The 22,221-nt window shown below is 45.5% G+C and overlaps 1 protein-coding gene across 1 annotated transcript in view; it reads left to right on the forward strand.

Annotated features, from left to right (window-relative positions):
• The first annotated feature begins 345 nt into the window (after window positions 1-345).
• Window positions 346-22,221, forward strand: part of Cdk6 (cyclin dependent kinase 6) — a 180,446-nt gene continuing 158,570 nt past the window's right edge. The window contains exons 1-2 of the mRNA XM_032906991.1: window positions 346-643; window positions 3,136-3,624. Of these exons, the coding sequence (XP_032762882.1) occupies window positions 3,392-3,624 (233 nt within the window). The 5' untranslated portion in view covers window positions 346-643; window positions 3,136-3,391. The remainder of the gene's footprint in view (window positions 644-3,135; window positions 3,625-22,221) is intronic.

The raw sequence follows: 22,221 nt of genomic DNA on the forward strand, positions 1-22,221 counted from the left end.
TGTTATCTACGCAACGACCCCCATAATTACTGTTGTTTTGTTTTGACCCGTCTTCATCCGACTAATACCCTCCCCCCCCCCGCCTCACCCTGTCAACACCCCAACTCTGGGAGACCTTAGGTGTAGAAACCCTGCGGACCCCCGACGCCGCATCCCACCCGATCCCTTTCACGCGACTTATTTTCAGTCGCGAGATTCCCCCACTGGAGAGGTTTCAGTGAGAACCGGAAATTTTCATTTAACTCTCCCCCGCCCTCCGGGCCCCCCGTTCTGAGCCGATCGCTGGGGAGCAGTACAGCCGGGGCCGGGCCTGGCTCGCTTGCTCCGGAAGGCTTTAATTTGCACACTCGCCTCCGGGTGGGTCTCGGGCCCCGAGGCTCGCAGATCCCCGCCCAGCCGCGCAGCCTCCTCTACTCGGGCCCCCAGCCCGGGCTAGAGCCCCGAGGCCCCCCGAGCCTCCCTGGCCGCCCCGCGGGCGGCGCCCTCCTCCGTCCCTCCGCCCTCCGCCGCTGCGCCCACCCCCTGCCCGCAGAGCGCCTCTCGCCTGGGCCGCAGTAGTCAGTTACCTGCTCCACGGGGCGAACACGTGCGGGGGCCGACAGACACTCCAGCTTCACAGGAGGCCGGCGCTCCTGGACCGCAGGTAAGGGGCCACGGGCTCTCGTGGGTGGGCTGAGGGGCGGGGGGGGGGTCCCGGGCGAGGATCCGTGTGGGTGAGGGTAACGGGGTGTAGGGGGCTGTGTGGCCCCTCGGGATCCGCTTGGGTTAACCCCTTAGTTGAGACTGGTTAAGTTATGGGGGAAGCTAGAGGTCTCGAGAGGAACCTTCCACACCGGGGACACCCCGACCCCAGGGTCCTATGCCAGCTTCAACAGATTGGTGCGCAAAATAGCCACACGTTCACTTCTCATCGAGCTTCCCCAAACTGACTCTACTTGGACAGTCACATTTAAAGTTGAACATGCACCGTCTGGGTGGGATTCCGTGCTGGAGAATGTGTTTCCGCGCCCCCATGTTTATTTCCCCTGTGCAAGTTCCCTCTGCAGCCTCCCGAGGGGTGTGGGTATGGGCCCCATCTTCCCCACTAAGGAGTAAAACGTTCGCCCAGCCTTCCTGCTGGCGACCCCTCGGGCGCGTTATGCACGGAGGAGTGCACGGAGCCCACCGGGGTTGAAGCCCCGCAAGCACGCACTCTTGCTTCACGCCCCAAGTTTGCTTTTCTTATTTAAAGCTTTGCAGTTCAAATGCACACCCTGGGCAAGAGCAGCCCGGGGCTCGGCGGCGCACTCGTCCCCGTGCACGTGGGCGTATCTGCGCGGGCGCATCTGCGTTTGCGCACACGCGCGGGTCGCGGTCCCGCGGGCGGCCTCCCCTCGCTGCGCTGGTGGCGACCCTTGCGGCGTTTGGCAAGGCTTCGGGAGAGGCTCATGAAGGATTTCATTGAGTGCGAAGACAGAGCAGAGACAGAAAGCAGAAGGAGGCGGCTGCAGCCTTTGTAGTCGCGGAGGAATGCGGAAATGTTGAAGCACTATGTCAAACTTTTTTGAAATGGGGTCAAGTCACATTCAGCCAGCGTGGGAAAGCAACAACAACAAAAAAGTGGAGGAGGGGAGGGGGCTAGGCACCGCCTCTCGGGTCCGGGGGGTGCAGGCCCGCGGGGGTGGGACGGCTGCCGCCTCCGGGAACCTGGGCTGGACACCACCAGAGGGGGAGGGCGGGCGCCAAGGCCGCTGCTCCCGCTACCTGTGTGGCCCTCGACCTGGCTCGGACCCCCGGGCGAGGGCTGGGGGGTCCTTTCCACAGCTTTTTAGGAAAGCTCTCAAAGGAGCCGGGAGAGGCTCTGCCTTGGCCGCGCGGTGCTATGCCGGCACCAGTGGGGGTCGCGCCATGTGTTCTTTAATTCCAGGCAGAAGAGCGAGCGGGGGAGGAGGGGTGCGGGGCAGGTAAACGCATGTGGACCGTTCCGGACACGCGGCTGCGGTGACCAAGGTCCAGCCCAGACTAAGGCCTCCGTGGGACGGGAAGACTTACTCGGTCATCCCTAAACAACTGAACGGGGAAGGGGCGCCGGGCTATGCGTGGGACCTGGCCTCCAGACTTTGGGGAACCGAACGACCGTCTCGGCTACCGACCTCCAGCCGTCCCGGAATATCGGGCAGAGGTTCGGTGGTCGTGACACAAGGGCAGTCTCCTCTCATACCCCGGAGACCTACGTTTACTCCCTCCCACCCCCACCGTCGTAAGGGCGGTTGCTTTTGCACGGGTTGAAAACTTTAGGACCAGCCCGGTTTAGCTAGCTAAGTCCCGAAGTTACTTTTTCCGTACAGGACGAGCCTTCCCCACACCCTTGGGATTAGTGTGTGTGTGGGGGGAGCACTTCTCCCCTTCCCGGGCCCCTCGCTCTCCCATCTCTAGTAGCCCCAGCCCTCCCCTACCAGATGGTCTGTCCTCCCAGAGTTTCCACCAGGGAGGTCCTCCGAGTCGGAGGCAGAATTTCGTCTCCCACTAAGCTTGCCATACCCCCAAAGACCATTTGTGTGAGCGAGTCCCTTTTAAATGTCTCTCGGTAGAAAAACTGAAAGTAGAAAGAAAGGAAGCAATTTCCGAGCAGATGTCTGACCACCCCTACTCGCATACTCCCAGCATCGGGTTACAGGGTCCTGGGAGCCCCAACCCCGTTCTGCTGCCCCACATGGGTGAACCCCTGGTGCATTCACGCCAGCTTCTGAACTCCCCCAGGACGCCCCGTACCCCGCACGTCCAGGCCCCCGGAGTCCGAGAGGGCAGCTGAGAACAACGGTATAGGTATAAATATTGAGCCGTGACATTGACGCGCCCGCCGCCTCCCCTCCCCCGCGCTCCCGGCACACTCTGGGTTGCTCGGCACGCCCCCTCTCGTCCCGCTGCGTCCCGCGCGGCGCTCATCCCCGAGGGGCCCGAGCAACCTCTCCTCGCGAAGACTGCACGAGCCCTGCTGGGGAAGAAAAAGTAACTTGGTTTTTCTCGGAGAAACCGGGCCGGATTAGGCAGCTGGGGCGAATAGAGGGGAGGAGGAGGGGAGCTGGTGGAACCCGGTGAAGTCTCCCAGGCAGCCTGATCACACTTTCTCCTTGTCCTCCCGTCTCCTCCTCCTAGGTGCAGAGATTGTGGGCAGACTATGTAATCGCTGCGGAGGGGGAAGAGGAGGGATCGGCGCTCTCCTGCGGCGGCAGCGCGGCGACTCGGCTAGGCGGAGTTTCGCGGCGGCTGCGCCCGGCTTGAGCCCGCGGGCAAAGAGGTCGGTCCGTCCAGCCCGGCGGCCGCGAGTCCGACTCCCGGCGTCCCCGAGGCGTATAAGGCAACCAGTGAGCACCCGGGTTCCACTGTGCCGCGCCGGCAGCCTCCAGCCAGCATGGAGAAGGACAGCCTGAGCCGCGCGGACCAGCAGTATGAGTGCGTGGCGGAGATCGGGGAAGGCGCCTACGGGAAGGTGTTCAAGGCCCGCGACCTGAAGAACGGCGGCCGCTTCGTGGCTCTGAAGCGCGTGCGAGTGCAGACCGGAGAGGAGGGCATGCCGCTCTCCACCATCCGCGAGGTGGCGGTGCTGAGGCACCTGGAGACCTTTGAGCACCCCAACGTGGTCAGGTGAGCCTAGAGCCCTGGCTATCCGGTCCGGGAAGGTGCTGGGCAAGGGGCGGCTGGTGACCCAACTAGAGTAAGAGTTGAGTTTCCCAAGATAAAACGGATGACCTTGCTGAACAGGGCAGGAAAGGAGACCTACGGTGAATTCCCAACAGCCAAGCAATTCTGAAGAGCTTTCACTCTGCTTGCCCCAAGGGATCCGGGGGCGTTGGGTGTCTTTTAGGGACAAAATCAAACAACCCCCAGAAACGTCCCTCCAGCCCTTATTTAACTTTTCCCGTTCGTGGGGGAATTTTTGAGAGACAGAGTGAGGTAATTATCCAGCTTGTGATAAAGGGTGGAGCATAATGTAAATAAAGTTTAAGAAAATGCAGAAATGCGTAAGAATGTGTTTGCCAATCACACCCACATTTTTATATATATATATATAGTTGTAGAATGACTTCAGATGGTCTTAGAAGTTCAGAAGTTTCGACTCTGACGCCTAGTGTTAAACATTGTTTGAAAAATGTCTTTCGAGGCTGGGTACTAGGAACACTGAACCAGGAAGATCCAGAGTTCGAAGCCAGCCTGAGCTACAAAAGACCCTATTTGAGAAAAGAATGGGAGGGAGAGGGGGGGGGAGGGAGGGGGGGTGGGGAGGCGGGCACTTGCTTCTCAAACCGTTATCTGATTGTCTGTATCATTTAGTATCTGTGGACTGGTATGTTCTGACTTAGACTGCCTCTCTTGGGGGTTAGATGTGAGTCTGCGCTTTAGATTTTAAGGCCTGTTTCCCTGGAAGAGTTGTGCAGGTGGGTGGGGAAGCATTCTTAACCGACTCTCCTGCGATTGAAGATAATGGTGTTTTCTAGAAGATGCTGGGATTTCCCCCACTGTGCCTTTTATCCTTCTCTCTTTTTAAGCAGTTGCATTGCTGGAAGTTAAAAGGGAATGCACAGACCTTTCCATAAATTAGGTGATGAGTTTACCATTCGCAGCTCTTCTTTTTAGAGGGATGATCTTGGCGTCTGCATCCCGGTTTCTCATTCCTGTAGGGATTCCTTACAACCAATATGTGCCTACTGTATGCCCTGGGGATGAAATTATGTAAATAAGCACAGCTAAATATTTTTGTAGAAAGTCAAACAGTGTAGCATTAGTCATCCAAAAGGAGTGACCAAGACTGACCTTTGAAATACCAAGCCTTCCACAGACTCAGAGACCACAGCATCTTCTGTGGGGGGTCGCTAAGGGGCTCGTAACTCCTCTACAAGGCTTGGTTTGGGGTGGTTTTTGTTTTGGTTTGGTTGGGGTGTTTTGTTTTGTTTTGTTTTTGGTAGCACCTTGTTCTCAATAGAGTCAGACTCAGACATGAACCATACTACATATGTAAGTAAAAAGACAGTGTAAATAAAGGACCCCATTGTACCTATGAGAAGGTAATGAGACGTGGGAGAATGTGTCTTCTAGAAAGTCGGGTTTTACTAAACGTGGATTACCATCTGTGCGTGCATGCGTGTGTCTGTCTGTCTGTCTGTGTCTTGTTGAAAAAAAAGTTCTTCAGGGAGTTCCATCCGTGATCCTGAAAGGTGCGTGTTGGCTCTGAGTCGCTACCTTACAGGATCACTGTAGCTGTTCCAAAGGATGAATTTCAGTATTAGAATTTAATATCAGTTTCATTTGTCTGTTACCTGCGGGGTGTCCAGGTAAAAGGGAACGATCACATGTGTAAATAAAGTAGCGTTCTTCCAAACAAACACCTTTGTAGAACCTGTTCGTTGAGCGCAGTTCACTACAAGTTCCTATAGCAGAAGAGTTTTGGCAAGTTAGCCCACCCTGTTGCCCTGTTTTATCCTCTTGTGATTGGTGCCTCTGTAGACAGTTTTGGTTGACCCCGCAATGGGATTTTGACCTCTGGATTTCAGGAGCATCTGCTTGCTTATAAGCAACAGGCAAACATGCTTTCTAAATTTATTTTACCTCTTACGACACTTGCCTACTTAGCATTGTGAGGATAAGTCAAGAATGTAGGTGAAAATAAACTTAAAGGCACTTCAGGCACTGGATATGTCAGAGATTATCAGACCCTTGGCCTAGAACAGGCCCCCGGGAGGCGTTGTTATCCGACATTTTTACAGAACAAGTCAGATTCCTATTTAGACACAGCAAGACTTTTGTATAACATTTCCTTAGGAGACACACCATGCTCATCTCAGATAGGGAGCCCACGACAGATCAGAGCACAAATACCACCCAAGTCCAGCTTGGTGAGTTTTATTGGGGTTAGTTATATGAATATGGAAGAGGGGTCATGTACAGGGGCAGAAAAGCTGTATCACTGAAGCCCACCCCAGCATGGGTGACAGCTCACAAAGCTGGGGACCTGGAGCCCTCTGCACAGCCTACAGGCAGCTCAACAGGTTGGAGACTGTCCCTTCCAGGATCCTCAGTTGGTTTCAACTTCTTCCAGGCAGCTAGGCTGGTTTCTGCATTTTGCAGTCAGCTGGTCTGGTCTTTGAGTCTTTTACCCATGCACGCATGCACGCAGGCAGGCAGGCAGGCAGGCACGCACGCACGCACGCACACACACACACACACACACACACACACACACACACATATCGACAAATGGGACACTCATCTCTTATTTGCTTATATAGCAAGGAGGAGCCTAGTGAACCTGGTCGGTTTCCAGACCTTCCTGAAGCTTGTTCTGAACTGTTTACCTTCCTGCTTAAGGAGCTTCCTGTGGGAAGCTTGGAGGAAACTGTTACACAACACACAAGAGCTACTTGGGCACCCATACCCTGAAATTGCCAGCAGAAGCAATCGGTTGGCTCTGTGCCATGAGATTAGTGAAATGGCCCTGTGTTTTAACTAATATCATCATCCTCACAAGCCGTCGTCTCTATCTCTTTTAGTTTTCTTACTGGTTTTCTTCTCCACTACCTACCTCCTGCCCCCACACCGACCCCCACCCCCAATGCCATATTTGGCTAAAACTTTAGAGGTTTGTATTTTTAGGGACAGTCTTAGCGACAGTTCTTCCAAGGGAGAATGTCAAAACTGAATCCCTGAACCTGTAATTCGTTGTCTTGCCTGGGGTAAGTTATATTCATAAGCCCGGGTTTTTGTTTTTTTTTTAAAGATTGCTTAAAAGGGCAGATGCTTTTTTAAGTGCCTCCAAGCCATAAGTAATTGATCATAATTACAGTCCCTACCCACATGTAGTTGAGCCTCTAAGCTTGAAGGAGCACAATAAACACATTAGGCTTTTTTTTTTCTCCAAAGTTTTAAGACTTAATTTTGATGGACTTACCAGAAAGGCAGACTTGTTTTTGTTGGTGTGAAAGACGCCCCCCACCCCAAGGTTGCACAGCGCCACTGACTTCACACTCTTGCTTGCCTGCATTTGGTGTCCCAGGCTTAATGAGCCAATGGTGTCCTGCACACAGATCTGCTCTTGTCTTCAGTTCGTTATCGAGTTCAGGAGAAGAATAAAACTGTACAACTGGAGTGTTCCCATTCCACGAGTGGGTTCTGTTTGCACATCCTGAACCCAGGACATGGAGATGGAATAAAATTGTCTTATCGGCCGTCTGTTTGTGCGCCGAGTATATATATTGAGGGCCTACTATGTGCTAGGACAGCTTCTGCAGAAAAGAAGCAGGGTAGGGAAATGAATCAGAGGGAATTGCTATGCTTACAAGTTTTCTCTTTTTTGTTTTTTGTTTTTTTTTTTTTTTTTTTTTTTGTTTTTTTTTTTTGTTTTTGTTTTGTTTTGTTTTGTTTTGTTTTATCTGAGGTTTCTCTGCATAGCCCTGGCTGTCCTGGAACTAACTCTGTCTGTAGACACAAGGCTGGCTTCTAACTCAGATCTGCCTGCCTCTGCTCCCAATTGCTGAGATTAATGTGCTCTAGCTAGCTTCCTGGCTTGCTTCTTTCTTCCTCCCTTCCTCCCTCCTTCCCTCCCTCCCTTCCTTTCTTTTGTAAAAATTGCCTCTTTTAAAATGTATTTGTCTAAGCAAGGCATGGTGGTGCATGCTTGTAATACCGGAACTCAGGAGGAAGTAGAGGCAGAAGGTCAGGTCAGGTCATCCCAGCTGCCTGAATCCGGCGAGCTTCGGGAGACCTTCCCCTCTTTATTCCACTTACTGCTTTTCCTCACTCTACCTGCCCCGTTTTATAAAGCTGCCTATGCTTGAGGTAATTTAGTTACAGAAGAGGAGATGGACAAAACACTAATCAGAGTTGCTCAGTATATGCGGGTTAAATCCCCCCCTCGGGGACACACGAGTGGACCTCTATAAAAAGGCCTTGACCTGTCTCTAACACAGGTGGACGCTCGAGCTCCACTCATTTCAGCAAGTGCTAAGGAAAGGCATCCTTTCTAAAAACTAGTTGTAGGCAAGACACCTGGGTAATTGGCTACTCAGACAGTTCTGCAGTCAGTGAAGGAATATTAGGATCAACAGAAAACCGCTACGTGGTCCTGTTCCGTGCTGTGAGACATAAGGAAGTGCTAACCTATGTTGCCCCAAACTATAAGTTTGTTAGAGTAACAACAAAAACGGTTCAAATCCAGTGACTAGCTCTGGAAGCCAAGGTGATTGCCTGTCAGAAGATAAGGTTGTATTTCACAAATGTTTTGAGCGCATTTTCGTTATTATTAGAGTATCTAGTCACTGTTTTAAAGGCAAAGGAAGAATGAGATTTGTAGTGCTGTGTTTATTTAAGGAAATGTTTCTTGTTTTCTCTTTTTAAAGTTCCCAGCAATGTGTAGATAGTATAAAAGAAGAGTGGACGTGTGATTTTTAAGAATATGATATATTTGTATTTCATTGTGAATTGTAAAGCCAGGTTTTCAGAGGTCTTAATTCACTGGAGCCCTCATTAGTAAAAGTCTTATTTTGTAAGTGAATAATCTGTTTTGGGGGAGACTTGCTTCATTGAAAATAGGGTCAGGTCTCCATTGGGACTTCAGTGTGTAAAGTTTGTGTGTTCTTTCCTGAGTTCTTGAAAAGTTGCAGTGGTCAGTGCTGGTGAGTAAACAGACGTTTTTCCACCGTGACACTCGGCTCACTCTTTTCCTGCAGTTGAAATGAGTAACACTGAAGTTTTAGCTCTGCGGTTGTATTCCTTTGTGTGTTAGTATATCATCACGGAAGTCATGGAACCTCGCTGTGGAGTCAAGGAAAAGTGAAGTCTGTAAAAAGGAAACATACATTTCTGAATAATTCTCGAGGTATTCTTCTTGTTTAAGACTCAGGTCAATGAGTTTCCATGGAGATAGATCCTTGTTTTAAAAAAAATAATGCTTCTCCCTTATTTCAGACCCATTGTTTAGATCTCGGCCAATCTTGAGCAGTTCTCAGCTGCCAGTATTCATGTGTACCAGGAGTGTGGTTAGAATGTCTCATTCGCACTAAACCGATCTCCAAAGATTTCCTCCTGAAAACATTTTCTCCTCCCTTCCTTAATTTACATTCCCGACTTACTAGTGTTCATGGATAATTTTTGTGATCATGTGTTTTGGGGACAAAACTGAATGAATCTCTCATTCTACCAGAATGTCTGTTCTCAGTTCTCATATCAAATGTGCCTTAATATTTTTTATTCAGATTTCAATTGATAAAGTTGCTGTATAATGTATGTCATTGGAGATCCATTCACTTATAAAGAGCCTGCTGCACATTTGAACAAATACAGTCGACAGTATTTTCCTATTGTATGGGAGTTTTCTGTTGCAATCTGGAGTTACAAATGCTCCTTAGTTTTTGTGTGGGTGCTGGGTAATCAAATCTGGGTCCTCTGGACGAGCAACCAGTATTTGGGGTGCTTAATTTAACCTACCATATTTTGTTTATTTAGGAAAATATACTCATCAATCAACAGTAATAGAAAGCACAATTGTTATATTTTCGCAAATATTTTGGATTAACATCGATATTGGAAGAATTGAATGTGCTAATTCTAATACAGTCAGACATGAAGTCTATTGAGACCCTCAGGTGCATACTACCGTTTGAAATGTTTCTTGACTACCCTAATCTCTCTCCATTATTGATACTGACTTCTGTGGTATTTTTATGTTTGCTTTACGCACTTGTTATTTGTGGACAGTCAGACCTTTCCGGTTCCTGTAGATGCCCTTCTTACATCTGTTTCTTTGACTTAACTCGGGGTCAACCTCAGAAAGTGGGTTTGGGGCCCCTCCCTGCCCATTCTGCAATGCTCCTTGTATTTCAGGGCCAGAGATTCATATTGCCTTGTTGGTGCACTCTTTAATAATCCCTCTTCCTGGATACATGCCTGCCTTGACAACTTTGGGTCTGGTATGGCAGTTAGAATGTGTTTATTCTTTTATACTAAGTGTTACATAAAATAAATGAATCCTCCTTAGCTCATTCTAGTTGTGGGTTTCCTGAGGCAGAAAGTGGTCTGGTGATCATGTATACTCTGTGGCAAGAAAAATGAATATATAGCAAATCAGTGATGTCATAGGAAAGGGGTGTTAAAGAAAGGACCCTTTGGAATGTTTACATTGCATGAAAGAGTGTTAAATAATGGAATTGAAGGGGTTGGGGATTTAGCTCAGTGGTAGAGCACTTGCCTAGCAAGCGCAAGGCCCTGGGTTCGGTCCCCAGCTCCGAAAAAAAGAAAAAAAAAATGGAATTGAGTTGATATTTTCTCAGCCTTGGGTTAAGGATGTCTGAGAACAATGCAGAGTTTCTAACACTGAGCAAGTGTTTACTGAGCATTCCTGTTGAAATGTGATCCACACAGCTGTCACATGCTGAAATGTCTCCCTTCTGCCCCACCCTGTAAACAACGATGAAGTTTGGAAATTGCTTCCAAAAATGCAGGAAGATCAGGCAGGTGATGATGAGCGACATTTTGAAGGGTCGTTGTGACCAGTGGCTCTTGATTGGATGTGCTTATACTTTTTCCTAATAGTAAGAACTGCAGACCTCACAGACTGGGACAGGGAAATATCAATTCTTTTCCCATCCCCCCTCAACTTACTAGCTCTGTGATCTTGAGTAAATGAATACTGTCTCTTGGGTGACATTCCTAAACAATAAAGAAGGAAGCTATTCCTATACTTTGGACAGTAGTTGACACGATCAGATGAAATATTAAAAGGTCATACTGTACAAAAGTGGGAATTATTAGCAAAATCAACTCTTGCCCTCAAGCCAAAAAAAAAATGATTTCATGGAGGAAACTACCGTGTACACAGATGACTACAAGTATGTATTTTCATGCCTCTCCCACCCCATGTGACAGCATGAATGGATTCAGTGTTATAGTAAAATATAAGTTTTATTCTGTGTTGGAAATCGATGTTGAATTTACTCAGGATGCATCTGAGCGATCCAACCTGTTGGAACTTTTTCCCTGTGTGAGTGTCGGTAGACTTTCCTGAGGTCTCTTGATTTCCTTTGTGCTCTGTGCTTAGAGTTTTCAACTCAAGAGATCACCTCCACCCTTTGCTTGCTAGCTCACATTAATTATGGGTTTTATTTATTTATTTATTTATTTATTTATTTATTTATTTATTTAATGTGTATGCATACACTGTCGCTGGCTTCAGACACACCAGAGGAGGGCATAGGATCCCATTACAGATGGTTGTAAGCCACCATGTAGTTGCTGGGAATTGAACTCAGGACCTCTGGAAGAGCAGTCTTAACCACTGAGCCATCTCTCCAGCCCTAATTGTGTTTTCACATGCATTCACTTACATTCTCCTCTGTGTATGTGGCGGACACTCACGTGTGCACATGTACAGGATGCATGGGATTCTCTCCTACTATATGGTCTCCAGGAACCGAACACAGATCAGCGAGGCTGGCAGCAGCTAACAGTGCAGCCCTCCTCTCACCTCCTTCAAATCATAAAATCCCAAATGGGTTTACTCACTTGGTGTCGCACGCTTGAGCTGCTCCGCCTGTTTTCTGAGTCTGTGGAGTAGCTGCTCCATGACACTCGGTCGTTCTGCACTGTACTTAAGTCAGTAGGGTGGTGAGTAGGAACAAGACTTTCTACAGAGAGCCTTCTCTTCTTTCTCCCCTCCTTTACTGATAAGTGATCTCACAACCTTCATGGTGGGTGCCCCTAATGGTTAGCATTAAACATTTACTTTTCCCAGCATGCTCCTGGTTTTAAAAGAAATGCAGGTGTTTAACGGGAGTATTTACAACAGAGCGAGAAGAACAAAAGTCTATTTCAAGGATAGGTTTTTAAACTTTGGGTACCGAGTTTAAGAAATACATTTTATTTACTTATTATAATTATTTTTAGACTTACTTTATAGGTGTAGTTGATTTACCTGCATGTCATTTATATGTGTGTCAGTGCATGCCTGGTGCCCCTGAAAGCCATGCGCATATTAGATCCCCTGGAACTAGAATTACAGATGGGTGTGGGCCGCAATGTAGGTGCTGGGAGTTGTACCGGAGTCATCTGCAAGAAGAGCAAATGCTCTTAACTGCTGAGCCATCTCGCTGGCCTCAAACAAAATATTCTTTAAAATTTAGTGGAAATTAAGAGACATAGCAATCCCAACTTGGGAGTTTTCAATGTTTTGGGGTTTTGTTTTGTTTTTTAAATTCATCCCAACCCTATAAAATTGTTTTTGAAAAATACTTAGGAACGGTAAAATTAGATTTCTTTTTCTTGTTGAGATTTTAAGAACCATGACATTCATATTTAAAAGGTCTCTTAAATGGAGAATATGTGACTTATCCGAACTTTGAAATAAGTTTTTTTACATGCCAGTTCACAAAAATTATAACATCCTGCTAGTCATTCTTCTAAATTATTTTAACTTTGGGGATTTAACTTAATGAACTTCTGGATTTTTAAGCTACCTCTGCTGCCTGCTGGGATCAGAGAGATACCAACTGGTTTTGCAGAGGCAATGTCTTTTTTTTTAGAGTTTTGCTCTCTCTTCTCTCTACTCTGGCTAGCTTGGACTGTTGAAGGTAATCTCAGCAAGATCCAGTTGAATCCATTGGTACAAAGCCCAGGCCCAGAATCCATCAGGGCATAGCGGCACATACCTGTAATCCTAACAGAGCTGGATGCGAGAGATCGGAAGTTCAAAGCTAGGCTCTGCTACATAGCAAGTTGCAGAGACCAACCTGGGCTGCAGGAGACCCTGTGGAAAGAAGACTGGCTGGCTGGCTTCTGTCTTTTTGAGATGAATTAAGAGAAGCACATTTATGAGAAAAATGTTGATAAAAGGCTGGATCCATCATTAGACAAGCAGAGACTGGTCTAAGATGGACTATGTGTCTGAAAAGACTGTGTAGACACTGATAGGAGAAAAGATAGCACTGGTACATGGTAAGTTGAGGAAGAAGGAAAGAATCTGGGTTAGCAACTAGGTCTCAAGTTCCTGGGGGCCCCAGGTGTCCTAAAGGAGTAGGAAATTCTGCCCTGTTGATGAAGCCCTGGAGTATATTTAATGAATAAAGTCAAGAGTGTCTTCCCTAGAATTCTAGAGGAGCCAGTCACACCCTTTGCTTTTCTTGAGGACCTTATTTTAACTGTTGCTACATGGTTACATTATTAACATTGCCCACGCCACTGTTGCTTGTAAGAATGTATGCGTACTGTCAGCTTGCCGTTAGCCTGAGATTTCCAAGAGGGCAACAATCTCCCGTCTGTTCCCATCTGTCGCAGTATTACTTCCTCTATGCAGAATAGCATCCTCCAAGTATTTTGTTAAGTAGTCGTTAAGTAAATGAGTGGGTAGATAAACGGAAGAATCTTACCCTTTTATAACAAGTTCATTGAGAATAAAATGAAAATTAATATCAAGTTTTAGTGGACATTTTATTTTTCTATCTAGTGCTTTAAATTTCTTTAGGGTGAGGCAGTCTTATAATTATCATAGTATGTGGTTGAGTCCATGGTAATAAACTGGTGTTAGGAAGCAGGAGCTGTTTAATAATGTAGTGATTGTCAAGCAGATTAAGCCTTGAGATACTTCCCTTGTGAATTTTCCCGCTACCGTAACTTTGTATCAATAGTAGTAGATGATACTGACTGTAAGTGATCTTTCTCTGCCTCAGATTTGATTAAGCTATTTTGGTGGAAACCTGACAGTTTCATATGTGTGGACTAAGAATTTTTATAAAATGATTGGTATAGGTTCCCCATGGCTAATGTAAGCTCTGAGGCCCTTGCATAAATGGCTGTATCTGTATTCTTACATACTGAGGCTCAAGGGCTCAGTTCTAGGAGTACTTTTTGTGCTAGGATTGAATTCATCTTGATCTCTGATTTGCTAATAGACCAGTCTGTCACTTGGTCATGATCAGCCATAGATGTATTTCTTTTTTAGTAAGGAAGGAAGGAAGGAAGGAAGAACAGGAGGAAAACAAACACCAACCAAACAAACAAAACAGAAAAAAGCTGTGCAGTCCCCAGTCATGATCAACTATGTTACTCAAGTTCAAATAAGAGGGTTTGCAGAGGAAGGAAGTTGCTGCCAGTTTTCGGTTTAAAGTTGGTTACATTTTACCATCACAGTGATGCTGTGTGGATTAGTGTCATGTGTCATGAGTTGCCTCAAAATTTGGAAATTTAATACAGTCGATTTTTTGTGTTTCACAGATGTAGTAGGTGGGGAGTTCTGGAGAGTGAGGGTAGAGTATCTCTGTCTGCAGATGCCTCAGATATGAGCTGGGAGATCCAATAGCTGGTAATTTTATTCATTTAATATTGTGTATTAAATGTATTTCCAAGGCTGGTGGCCTAAGTGGGTTGGTGGATAGCTACACCCTGGATACATGATCTGGAGTTGTTCAGAGCAAGCACACTTGGATTAGGCTTCCCTTAATAACCCAAACCTTCAGAATAGTTGGGCTCAGGTGGTGTCTCTGGGCTGCAAAAGCCAGCATCCCAGAAAACAGTTTTGCCAATTTTGATGGTTACAAGCGAGTTCAAACCCGACCGACTCAAGTGGAGGGAACCTGTACCACACCATATTGGAAGGCAGGCTAAAGAATTGGCCACATCCACGTACAATCATCCTTTTTCTGTAGCCAAGACATTAGTACCTGGTACATAAGCAGAAGTGCTTATAATTAAATGACAAACAACCAAAACCAAAGTATGGTTCCAAAGTAAACCAAAAATAACGCTCCTGTGTTGTATTCCCAGCACTCCACACACATCTGTTAATGGTGATGTGGGTGCTGGTGGCAGCTTCCTCCATATATCTAGGTAATACGCTAGTTCTACATTATTAATTAAACTCGAAACACTATCTTTGGGCTTCCGAGTCTAAAGATGAGACTTAGATTTCCTTCAACTGTTGCTTTTTAATTTTTTTTGATATTTTTATTTCATATAATAATTTTTAACAGTATCCCAAAGCAATCAAGTTTGTTAACTTGCACTCTGGTTTGATAAGAAGAGACCCTAACTTCTTCTGTCTACTCTGCAGTCCACAACACAGTGCTTGTTGCTTGTTTAAATCCTTGAGCTCTCTTCTTCCCTGCTTCATGTAAAGTTGATCTGTGGAATCTGAATGCCAGCAAAATGATCACACCAATTATAACTATATAGATTCGATGCGGCCAAAGAGTTGGGTGTTTCTGTTTTCTTCTGTACAAGTTACACTCTGTAATTCATCAAGACCTTTGTAGTCTTTCCTTGAGATAGTTCTTGTCCTGCATCATGCGTTTAAAACGGTGCCCTATTTTAGTGTACTTTTTAGCCAAGGGATGGCTTTCTGGTACTTTTTTTTTTCCTGGAGTTTATGATTGCCTTTGTGTTTTTCTTATCCCTTTTGCCTGCATAAGCCACGTCCTTCAGAAATACCCTAAGTGTGATGCTCTCTGTATTCTGTTTTATTTCATTGATCTGGTTAAGCATCCCATGAGATATGACTGCCAAAATAATCAATATTTAAAATACTCCCTTTTGGGGCCTTGGCAGTTAGTAGCCTCCCCTTCTTGGACTTCTGGAAACTTTTTAAGATTCATTCGTGCTGTCGACTCTATCAGAACTTCATTCTTTCCCATCACCTGATTTTACCCTAGTTTATTTATTCACATTTACAGTGATAGGACATATACGTACATTTTTGTTTCTGGGACAAACATTTAGAAGTGGGTTGCTGACTTGGCATAACAAAAAGCGTGCTTCGTTTTTTAAAGAAACTCGCCAAACTTTTCCAAACTGGTTATATCGTCTCTTTTGGCAAATGTGTGAAGTGTCCATCCTTAAATTGGTAGCACGGGTCTTTTTAACTGTTGTTCTGTATTTGCTGTGAACTAGAAAGTCAGCTCTGCTAACGGCTGTAAGTTGCTGTAGGATGAACCATATCTTGTGATATGTGTTCTCTAAGGGTTTATGTATGCATAAATTCCATCTAGGATTTGAGTTTGGGGGTTTTTATTCTTGTTCTTTTCATTGTCTGTGGTCCCTTCTTTGATTCCTCATGTTAGTAATTCCCGCTTTCTCGGTTTTTGTTGTTCTTTTGGGGCTGGCTGTTGTTGATACTGTTCTTTTATTGCCAATTTCTTTCCATTTAACTACTGGTGTCTGCTTTCACTGGTTTGTCTTGTTTTATCTAATTGGCATTTATTTGCTACTGCCTTCCTTTTAATACTTAGCTGTATTTTTTAGTTACCTTAAAATCGCAGTATTTTAATGTAGGCATTTATGTTAATTTATTTGCTCCCTACAAAGTTTAGTATATCATAGTTTCATTCAATTCAGAAGATTTTAAGCTTTGTAACTTTCTCTTTGACCTACAGATTTTTAAATTACTAAACAGAATTTTACCAATTTTTTTCATTTTAATTAAGTTCTTTTGTAATTAGGAATATCCTGTATGATTTTAACTCATTTAAAATTCAGTAACTGTTTTGGTTGACCAGGTAGTTTGACTTGTTTTAGTTGTGTTTTCCTTTAAGTTTTTTTTTAGTGTAATTATAATATTTATGATAATCTTTTTAATGTCTTTGCTCTTTCCATGAATGGTGTCATTTCTGAATCTACCTTTGAGGACTGATTTTTCCTCTTAATTACGACCCATGTTTTCCTGTGTGTCAGCGTAACTTTTTTATGTTTAAGGTCAAACATTGTGAACGGTACATTGATAAAATGCTGAATTTTGCTGTGTTCCTTTAAGAGTGTTGGTGTGTGGGCGTGTGTGCGTGCGTGTGCGTGTGCGTGTGTGTGTGTGTATCTGTGTTTATTTTTGTGTGCATGTGTGGGGTATGTGTGATCATGTATGTTTATGCATATGCGTTTGTATGTTCATACATGTGTGGGGTGCACACATAGCGAGTGGGGGGTTGGGTAAGGTTGATTTGGGGCCGCATCTTCAGTTGCTCTCCCCTGTTATCTTCTGAGACAGACTTCCTCAATCAACCCAGATCTGGTCAATTCTGGCTGGCCTGGCAGCCTAATTCACCTGGGGGGCTAGAATAGCAGGTCACTGTCATGACTGTCCAGCTTTTATGCGGTCCTCACTGAGCTACTTCCCTACCCTCTGCATTAACTTCTAATAAACCCTCCGTAGCTAACACGGCTACTAAACGGACCTGCTAGTGTGGGCTTCTGAGTCAGTTTCCTCCACTGTGCTGAGCATGAGGGTGGCAGTGGGCACCCTGACCAGCTCTGTCTGTGATTGGTTGTCAGCTGACTCTGTTGCTGCTCTTCTTGCTCCTTCTCCCCGTTGCAACTCCTGGCTCTTGCTCTACTTCCTGCTTCCTCTGCAGCACCCTCACAGCCTGTTCTAGAGCATGGGACGCCTTCCAGTAAAAATACGAGCACGGCATGGGTATTTACTGACTTATAAAATATGCACAGAGTACAATCTTAGGTATTAAAATAGATGAAGTATTCACCACTAAAAGTTACTTCCTCAGTACTCAATTTATTTTCACCTTGGAGGTCATTATCTCTTTGCTGATCTAGAAAGTTCGCTGAACTCTACCGTGCAGTGAGCGTGCACGTGTATATGTGTGTGCGCGTGCGTGTGCGTGTGCGCTCCTATAGCTGGATTTATTTCTTTCACTTGAGCACTGTCTGAGAAAGGCTGGAGGAGGATAGTTGCAGTGAGTGAGTCTGCCGCTTCACAACTCCATTGGCTGCTTTAAGGGTTGAAGAAAGGTCATAGCGTGAGGAAACTTGGTTCTTGTAAGACATTCTCTTGGTGTGGCAGTCTTTAAATTGGGTGTGTCACAGGGTAGGGTGAACTGAGGAAGGAGTCCACACATTTTAGCAGAAGCATAGTGGCTGAGAGCAGCAGCTCAGAAGCAGGTGCACCCCAAAGAGCTCAGTGCTTGCCCTAGGTAGTCCACCTTATAACTCGAGAGGCGGTAGTCTCTTCTGGAACAAGCATCGTCTCATTCTGTTAATGCCCATTGCACCTAGCTGTCTGAATTCATTGTCATATTGTAGGTCTCACATTATTAGTGCACCATCTCCAAGCCAACAGCTGGTAACTGTAACACGTGAGAGACAACATGACATCATCTTGCGGATGTTGGCCAACTGATTTTTCCTAAGGGAAACAAACTAGAAAACTTAAGAGACATAATTAACTATAAGTTCATTCATGGCAGGAATTTCCCATGTCTGATGATTTAAAAGAATAAATTCTGCATGCAAACTAACCATTACCAACGGCAGCTTGCCTCGTCCTCAGGTTTTCTCAGTGTTTTTGTTAGAGAAGGGAAGTGAAAAAGCAAGGCCTTTCTTTGCCAGTGAAGTCTCAGCCAGTCTTTCAATATTTCTCGTTTAGGCTTTGGTCGCCAGGGTAAATGACTCAAGGTATCTATTGCCGCCTAGCTGTTTTTAAAGGGGAATTCCCCCCTCCACGTTCTCGCCTCCCTAAAATAGCTAATTCTATACTGGAAGTTTCGGTACTTTGTTCGGAGTTTGTGAAGTCAGCACATTTCTGGAAGCTCCCTGGGAATGTACTTCTGAGCGGCAGTGAGGCCTTTGTCTCCCATCTCCACAGCCCGCTCAGCACTGTAAGGACACAATTCTATTGCTATTTCCCCTCACATTTGATGTGGTCGTTTGCATACAGCTGCAGGGTAGACAGTTACCTTTGAAAGGAACATTTGGCTGCTCTAATTTGATTAAAGAAAACCACCTCAATCATTTCTAGACTGAGAACGTTTTCATTTTAACTTGGCAGGAAGAGTCAGGAATGTCCTCAGTGCACGTAGATAAGTAGGAGAAGCCAGGGGGAGCTTGGGTGAAGGAAGCCTTGATGCTTTTTGAGACAAGCAACGTTGTAGGATTGATTCTGTTTCTCCTCCTCTCCCGGCTTTCTGTATCCCTGAGTCTCTCACCTCCTCCTTTGCGTGGTGGCTTACTTCGTGATTCTGATAAATCAGTGGGTTCTGGCAGGTATAGATCGGCACTCTAAATACATTACCTCTCGGAGTCCTTATAGATACTCTCTGTCCCATTTTTACATAGTACTAAGATCCCACCCAAATCCCAAATTACGGTGAAGCCTGTAGGCTTTCTTTGCCACTGTTGGTGGAGGCCTGGAAGATTTTGAATAACAGATCCAGGTTGAGAGTTTGGCTGTAGCTTAAGTTAAAGATAGTCGTCTGTCACAGTCTCACCACCTGCACTAGATACCTATCCCCCAGCTGCAGACCTGTTCTTTCTCTTTTTTTTTTTAAAGATTTATTTATGTCATGTATATGAACATACTGTAGCTGTGTTCAGACATACCACAAGAGGTCATCAGATCCCATTACAGATGGTTGTGAGCCACCATGTGGTTGCTGGGAATTGAACTCAGGACCTCTGGAAGAGCAGTCAGTGCTCTTAACCGCTGAGCCATCTCTCCAGCCCCTGCAGACCTGTTCTTAAGCTAGACGTTCTGATGGCTCGTTGTAGGGCGGTTCAGAATCTTTCCTGTTGATTGTGGGTTGGCGTCAGCTTCATATGGAAAATGAGTGAGACGTTAGTATCTGTAGGCAAGCCCTGAGCAAGTCGTCGAGCCTCCATTCAGTGTTCTTATAGAAGCACTGCTCCTGTGAAGGGCGTCCCAGCTAATACATGTGAGTGTGGAAATGTACGAAAGGTTGGAGAGAATACAAGAAGGCCTCACAGTAACAGATGAGTTATTGTTGGATCACTGACTATTATTGGTTGCCTAGGAGTGGAGATCAGATGTGTGGATTCACATTCTGACTCTGTATGACTGTAACACGTCACGGGCCTTCTCTCTGAGCTCCACGTTACTCACTTTGGAGAGCACACATTAGGTCTCTGTAGTCACATGATGAAACACACGGAGGTTTCTAGAGTCAGGGGCTTTATATTTTGCAAGTATTGAGTTGCGTGGCTGCTGGTCACTCTCCAGCACAATATTCCAGCGAAGTTTCTTTCCTCATTGTACGTAATTGCTTTCATAAGGAGTTACACTTTTGCATAGTACAGAAGTAGTGAAATCTTCCTCATCCCAGGTTTCCCCGTGGTGTTCCTCTTCTAAATGGCAAACACTGATTCAGATACAGCAAAATCACTGTCTTTAACGAAATGCATAGGAGCTAGCCCACAATCCAAGTTTTATTTTTCAAAAATCATATGATAATCCGGCTGGAGAGGTGATCATGCAAGTGGTTGAGAACACTGGCTCCTCTTCCAGAGGACCCGAGTTCAGTTCCAGGCTCACAACCATTTTGGCATTCACATACTGCACAGACATACATGCTGGCCAAATTCCTGTCTGTCTGTCTGTCTATCTGTCTCTGTCTGTCTGTATATCTATCTATCTATCTATCTATCTATAATATTAACAACAACAACAGCTGTATAATGAAGACCAGGTATGGTGATGTAAGCCTGTAACCTTAGCACTGTTCTGGGCTAAGATCTGGAATTCAGAAGTAGCCTGGGCTACATAGTGAGAATCAGAGTCGATCGGATACCCTCTACCTACACCTACTAAATGCCTCGCAGCATTTCTATCTTGACTATTGTCCACTTCAGTACTGTTCTCAGAGCAACAGAAAAGCAGGCTAGATTAGGATTCTTACTCTCGTTTCACAGATAGAGACAGAATTTGCATGACTAGAACATACAGCTCAACTCTAGGGCGTTACTGCCTAACCATTCTTCTAATGTTGCAAGCATTTTAATCATGCAAAGATCATTTGGATTGGAATTTTTAAGGGTTTGGCTAATCACATGTGTATAAACTACCCACTGATAAAGGTACACCACATTTTTGAGGCAGGTGTCATTTTGTGGTCTGTTGCTGAAAAGTAGAGGTATAATAATTTTTGACATACATTTTTGGGGCTGGCGGTTGAATCCAGGGTCTCTTAACACACACACACACACTCTCTCTCTCTCTCTCTCTCTCTCTCTCTCTCTCTCTCTCTCTCTCTCTCTAACAGTTGTATTTTACACTGAAGAAAATGGCTCCTTGTCAGAGCCTGCAGACTGTGCCAGACCCTGTGCCAAACGTCTATCTCCACATGCAGACCTGTTTTAAAACTAGAAGATCTGAGTGCTCTTAGTGTTTCTATTCTGTTGATTATGGACGGGCATCGGTTTCATATATGTGTATGGATTATGGAATATAACTGGGTGTACATGTGTACATGTGGAGATTGTGTATGTGTGTGTTCCTTAGACTGTTTTTTTTTTTTTCAGAGCTGGGGACCGAACCCAGGGCCTTGTGCTTGCTAGGCAAGCGCTCTACCACTGAGCTAAATCCCCAACCCCCTTAGACTGTTTTATTAGACGTGTATAGATCTGTGGATGGAGTTGGTACTCTAAAGCTTTTGTGCCTGCATTCAGCACTCTGTAGTGTGCAGTCAGCAAGTGAGAAGTGTGGCAGGTCAGAGGAAGGAGGCTCACCTTTGAATCTGGCATCAGAAGTGCTGACAGTTGGGTGGTGTATGCTCTTGATGAGTCAGCACTTCCTGGTTTCCCTTTCCAGCCAAGCTGGTTAATGGCATCAGATGACTTTGGTTCAAGCTAAGGATTTCTCAGAATCAGATTTTTAAAAAGTATGGAGAAATGCGAGATTATTTCTTTTCTCTTTTTTTTTTTTTTTTTGATTAATTGGTACTAGAACTGTTTTATTGAGCACAGCACCAGATACTGTGTGTTCTTAAATTCTCAGCTTAAGGAAGTAGACTTGGCCGTGGCCTCTTAAGTAAATATGTCTTTACCTCTTGGGACAGCCCTGCTTTAGTTCATTTAATCTTTATTGTTTTTGTGCAAACTAATAACAGACAAAAGCGGAAGGAAACAGAGTTCAAACATCTCCAGTGTTTGCTGCTTCAGCTTTATCAAAGGCTCAGTGACTACTGACACAGCAAGCTGAGGAAATGGTGGATCTGTTTCATGGTCCCATGTCACTTTCTAGCTGGTCCAGATGAGGCCCACCATTGTGAGAGAAGTCAGGCACCTTGGACTCCTCAGTTCTGTACCTCAGAGTAGCCAAAAAGAACCAGACCCTATGCTAATGGTAAGCGCAGCTGGATGAAATTTTCCAGAAAACCTTCCAACCCAGGTTCCCTTGAGTTTGCTTTTCTAAGTTTGTCGTTTCATCCATTGCAGGACGTGGCTGACAGTTTCTCTGTGTTGACATTTATT

This window comes from Rattus rattus, chromosome 6 (genome assembly GCF_011064425.1).
Source record: "Rattus rattus isolate New Zealand chromosome 6, Rrattus_CSIRO_v1, whole genome shotgun sequence".
Lineage (NCBI taxonomy): Eukaryota > Metazoa > Chordata > Mammalia > Rodentia > Muridae > Rattus > Rattus rattus.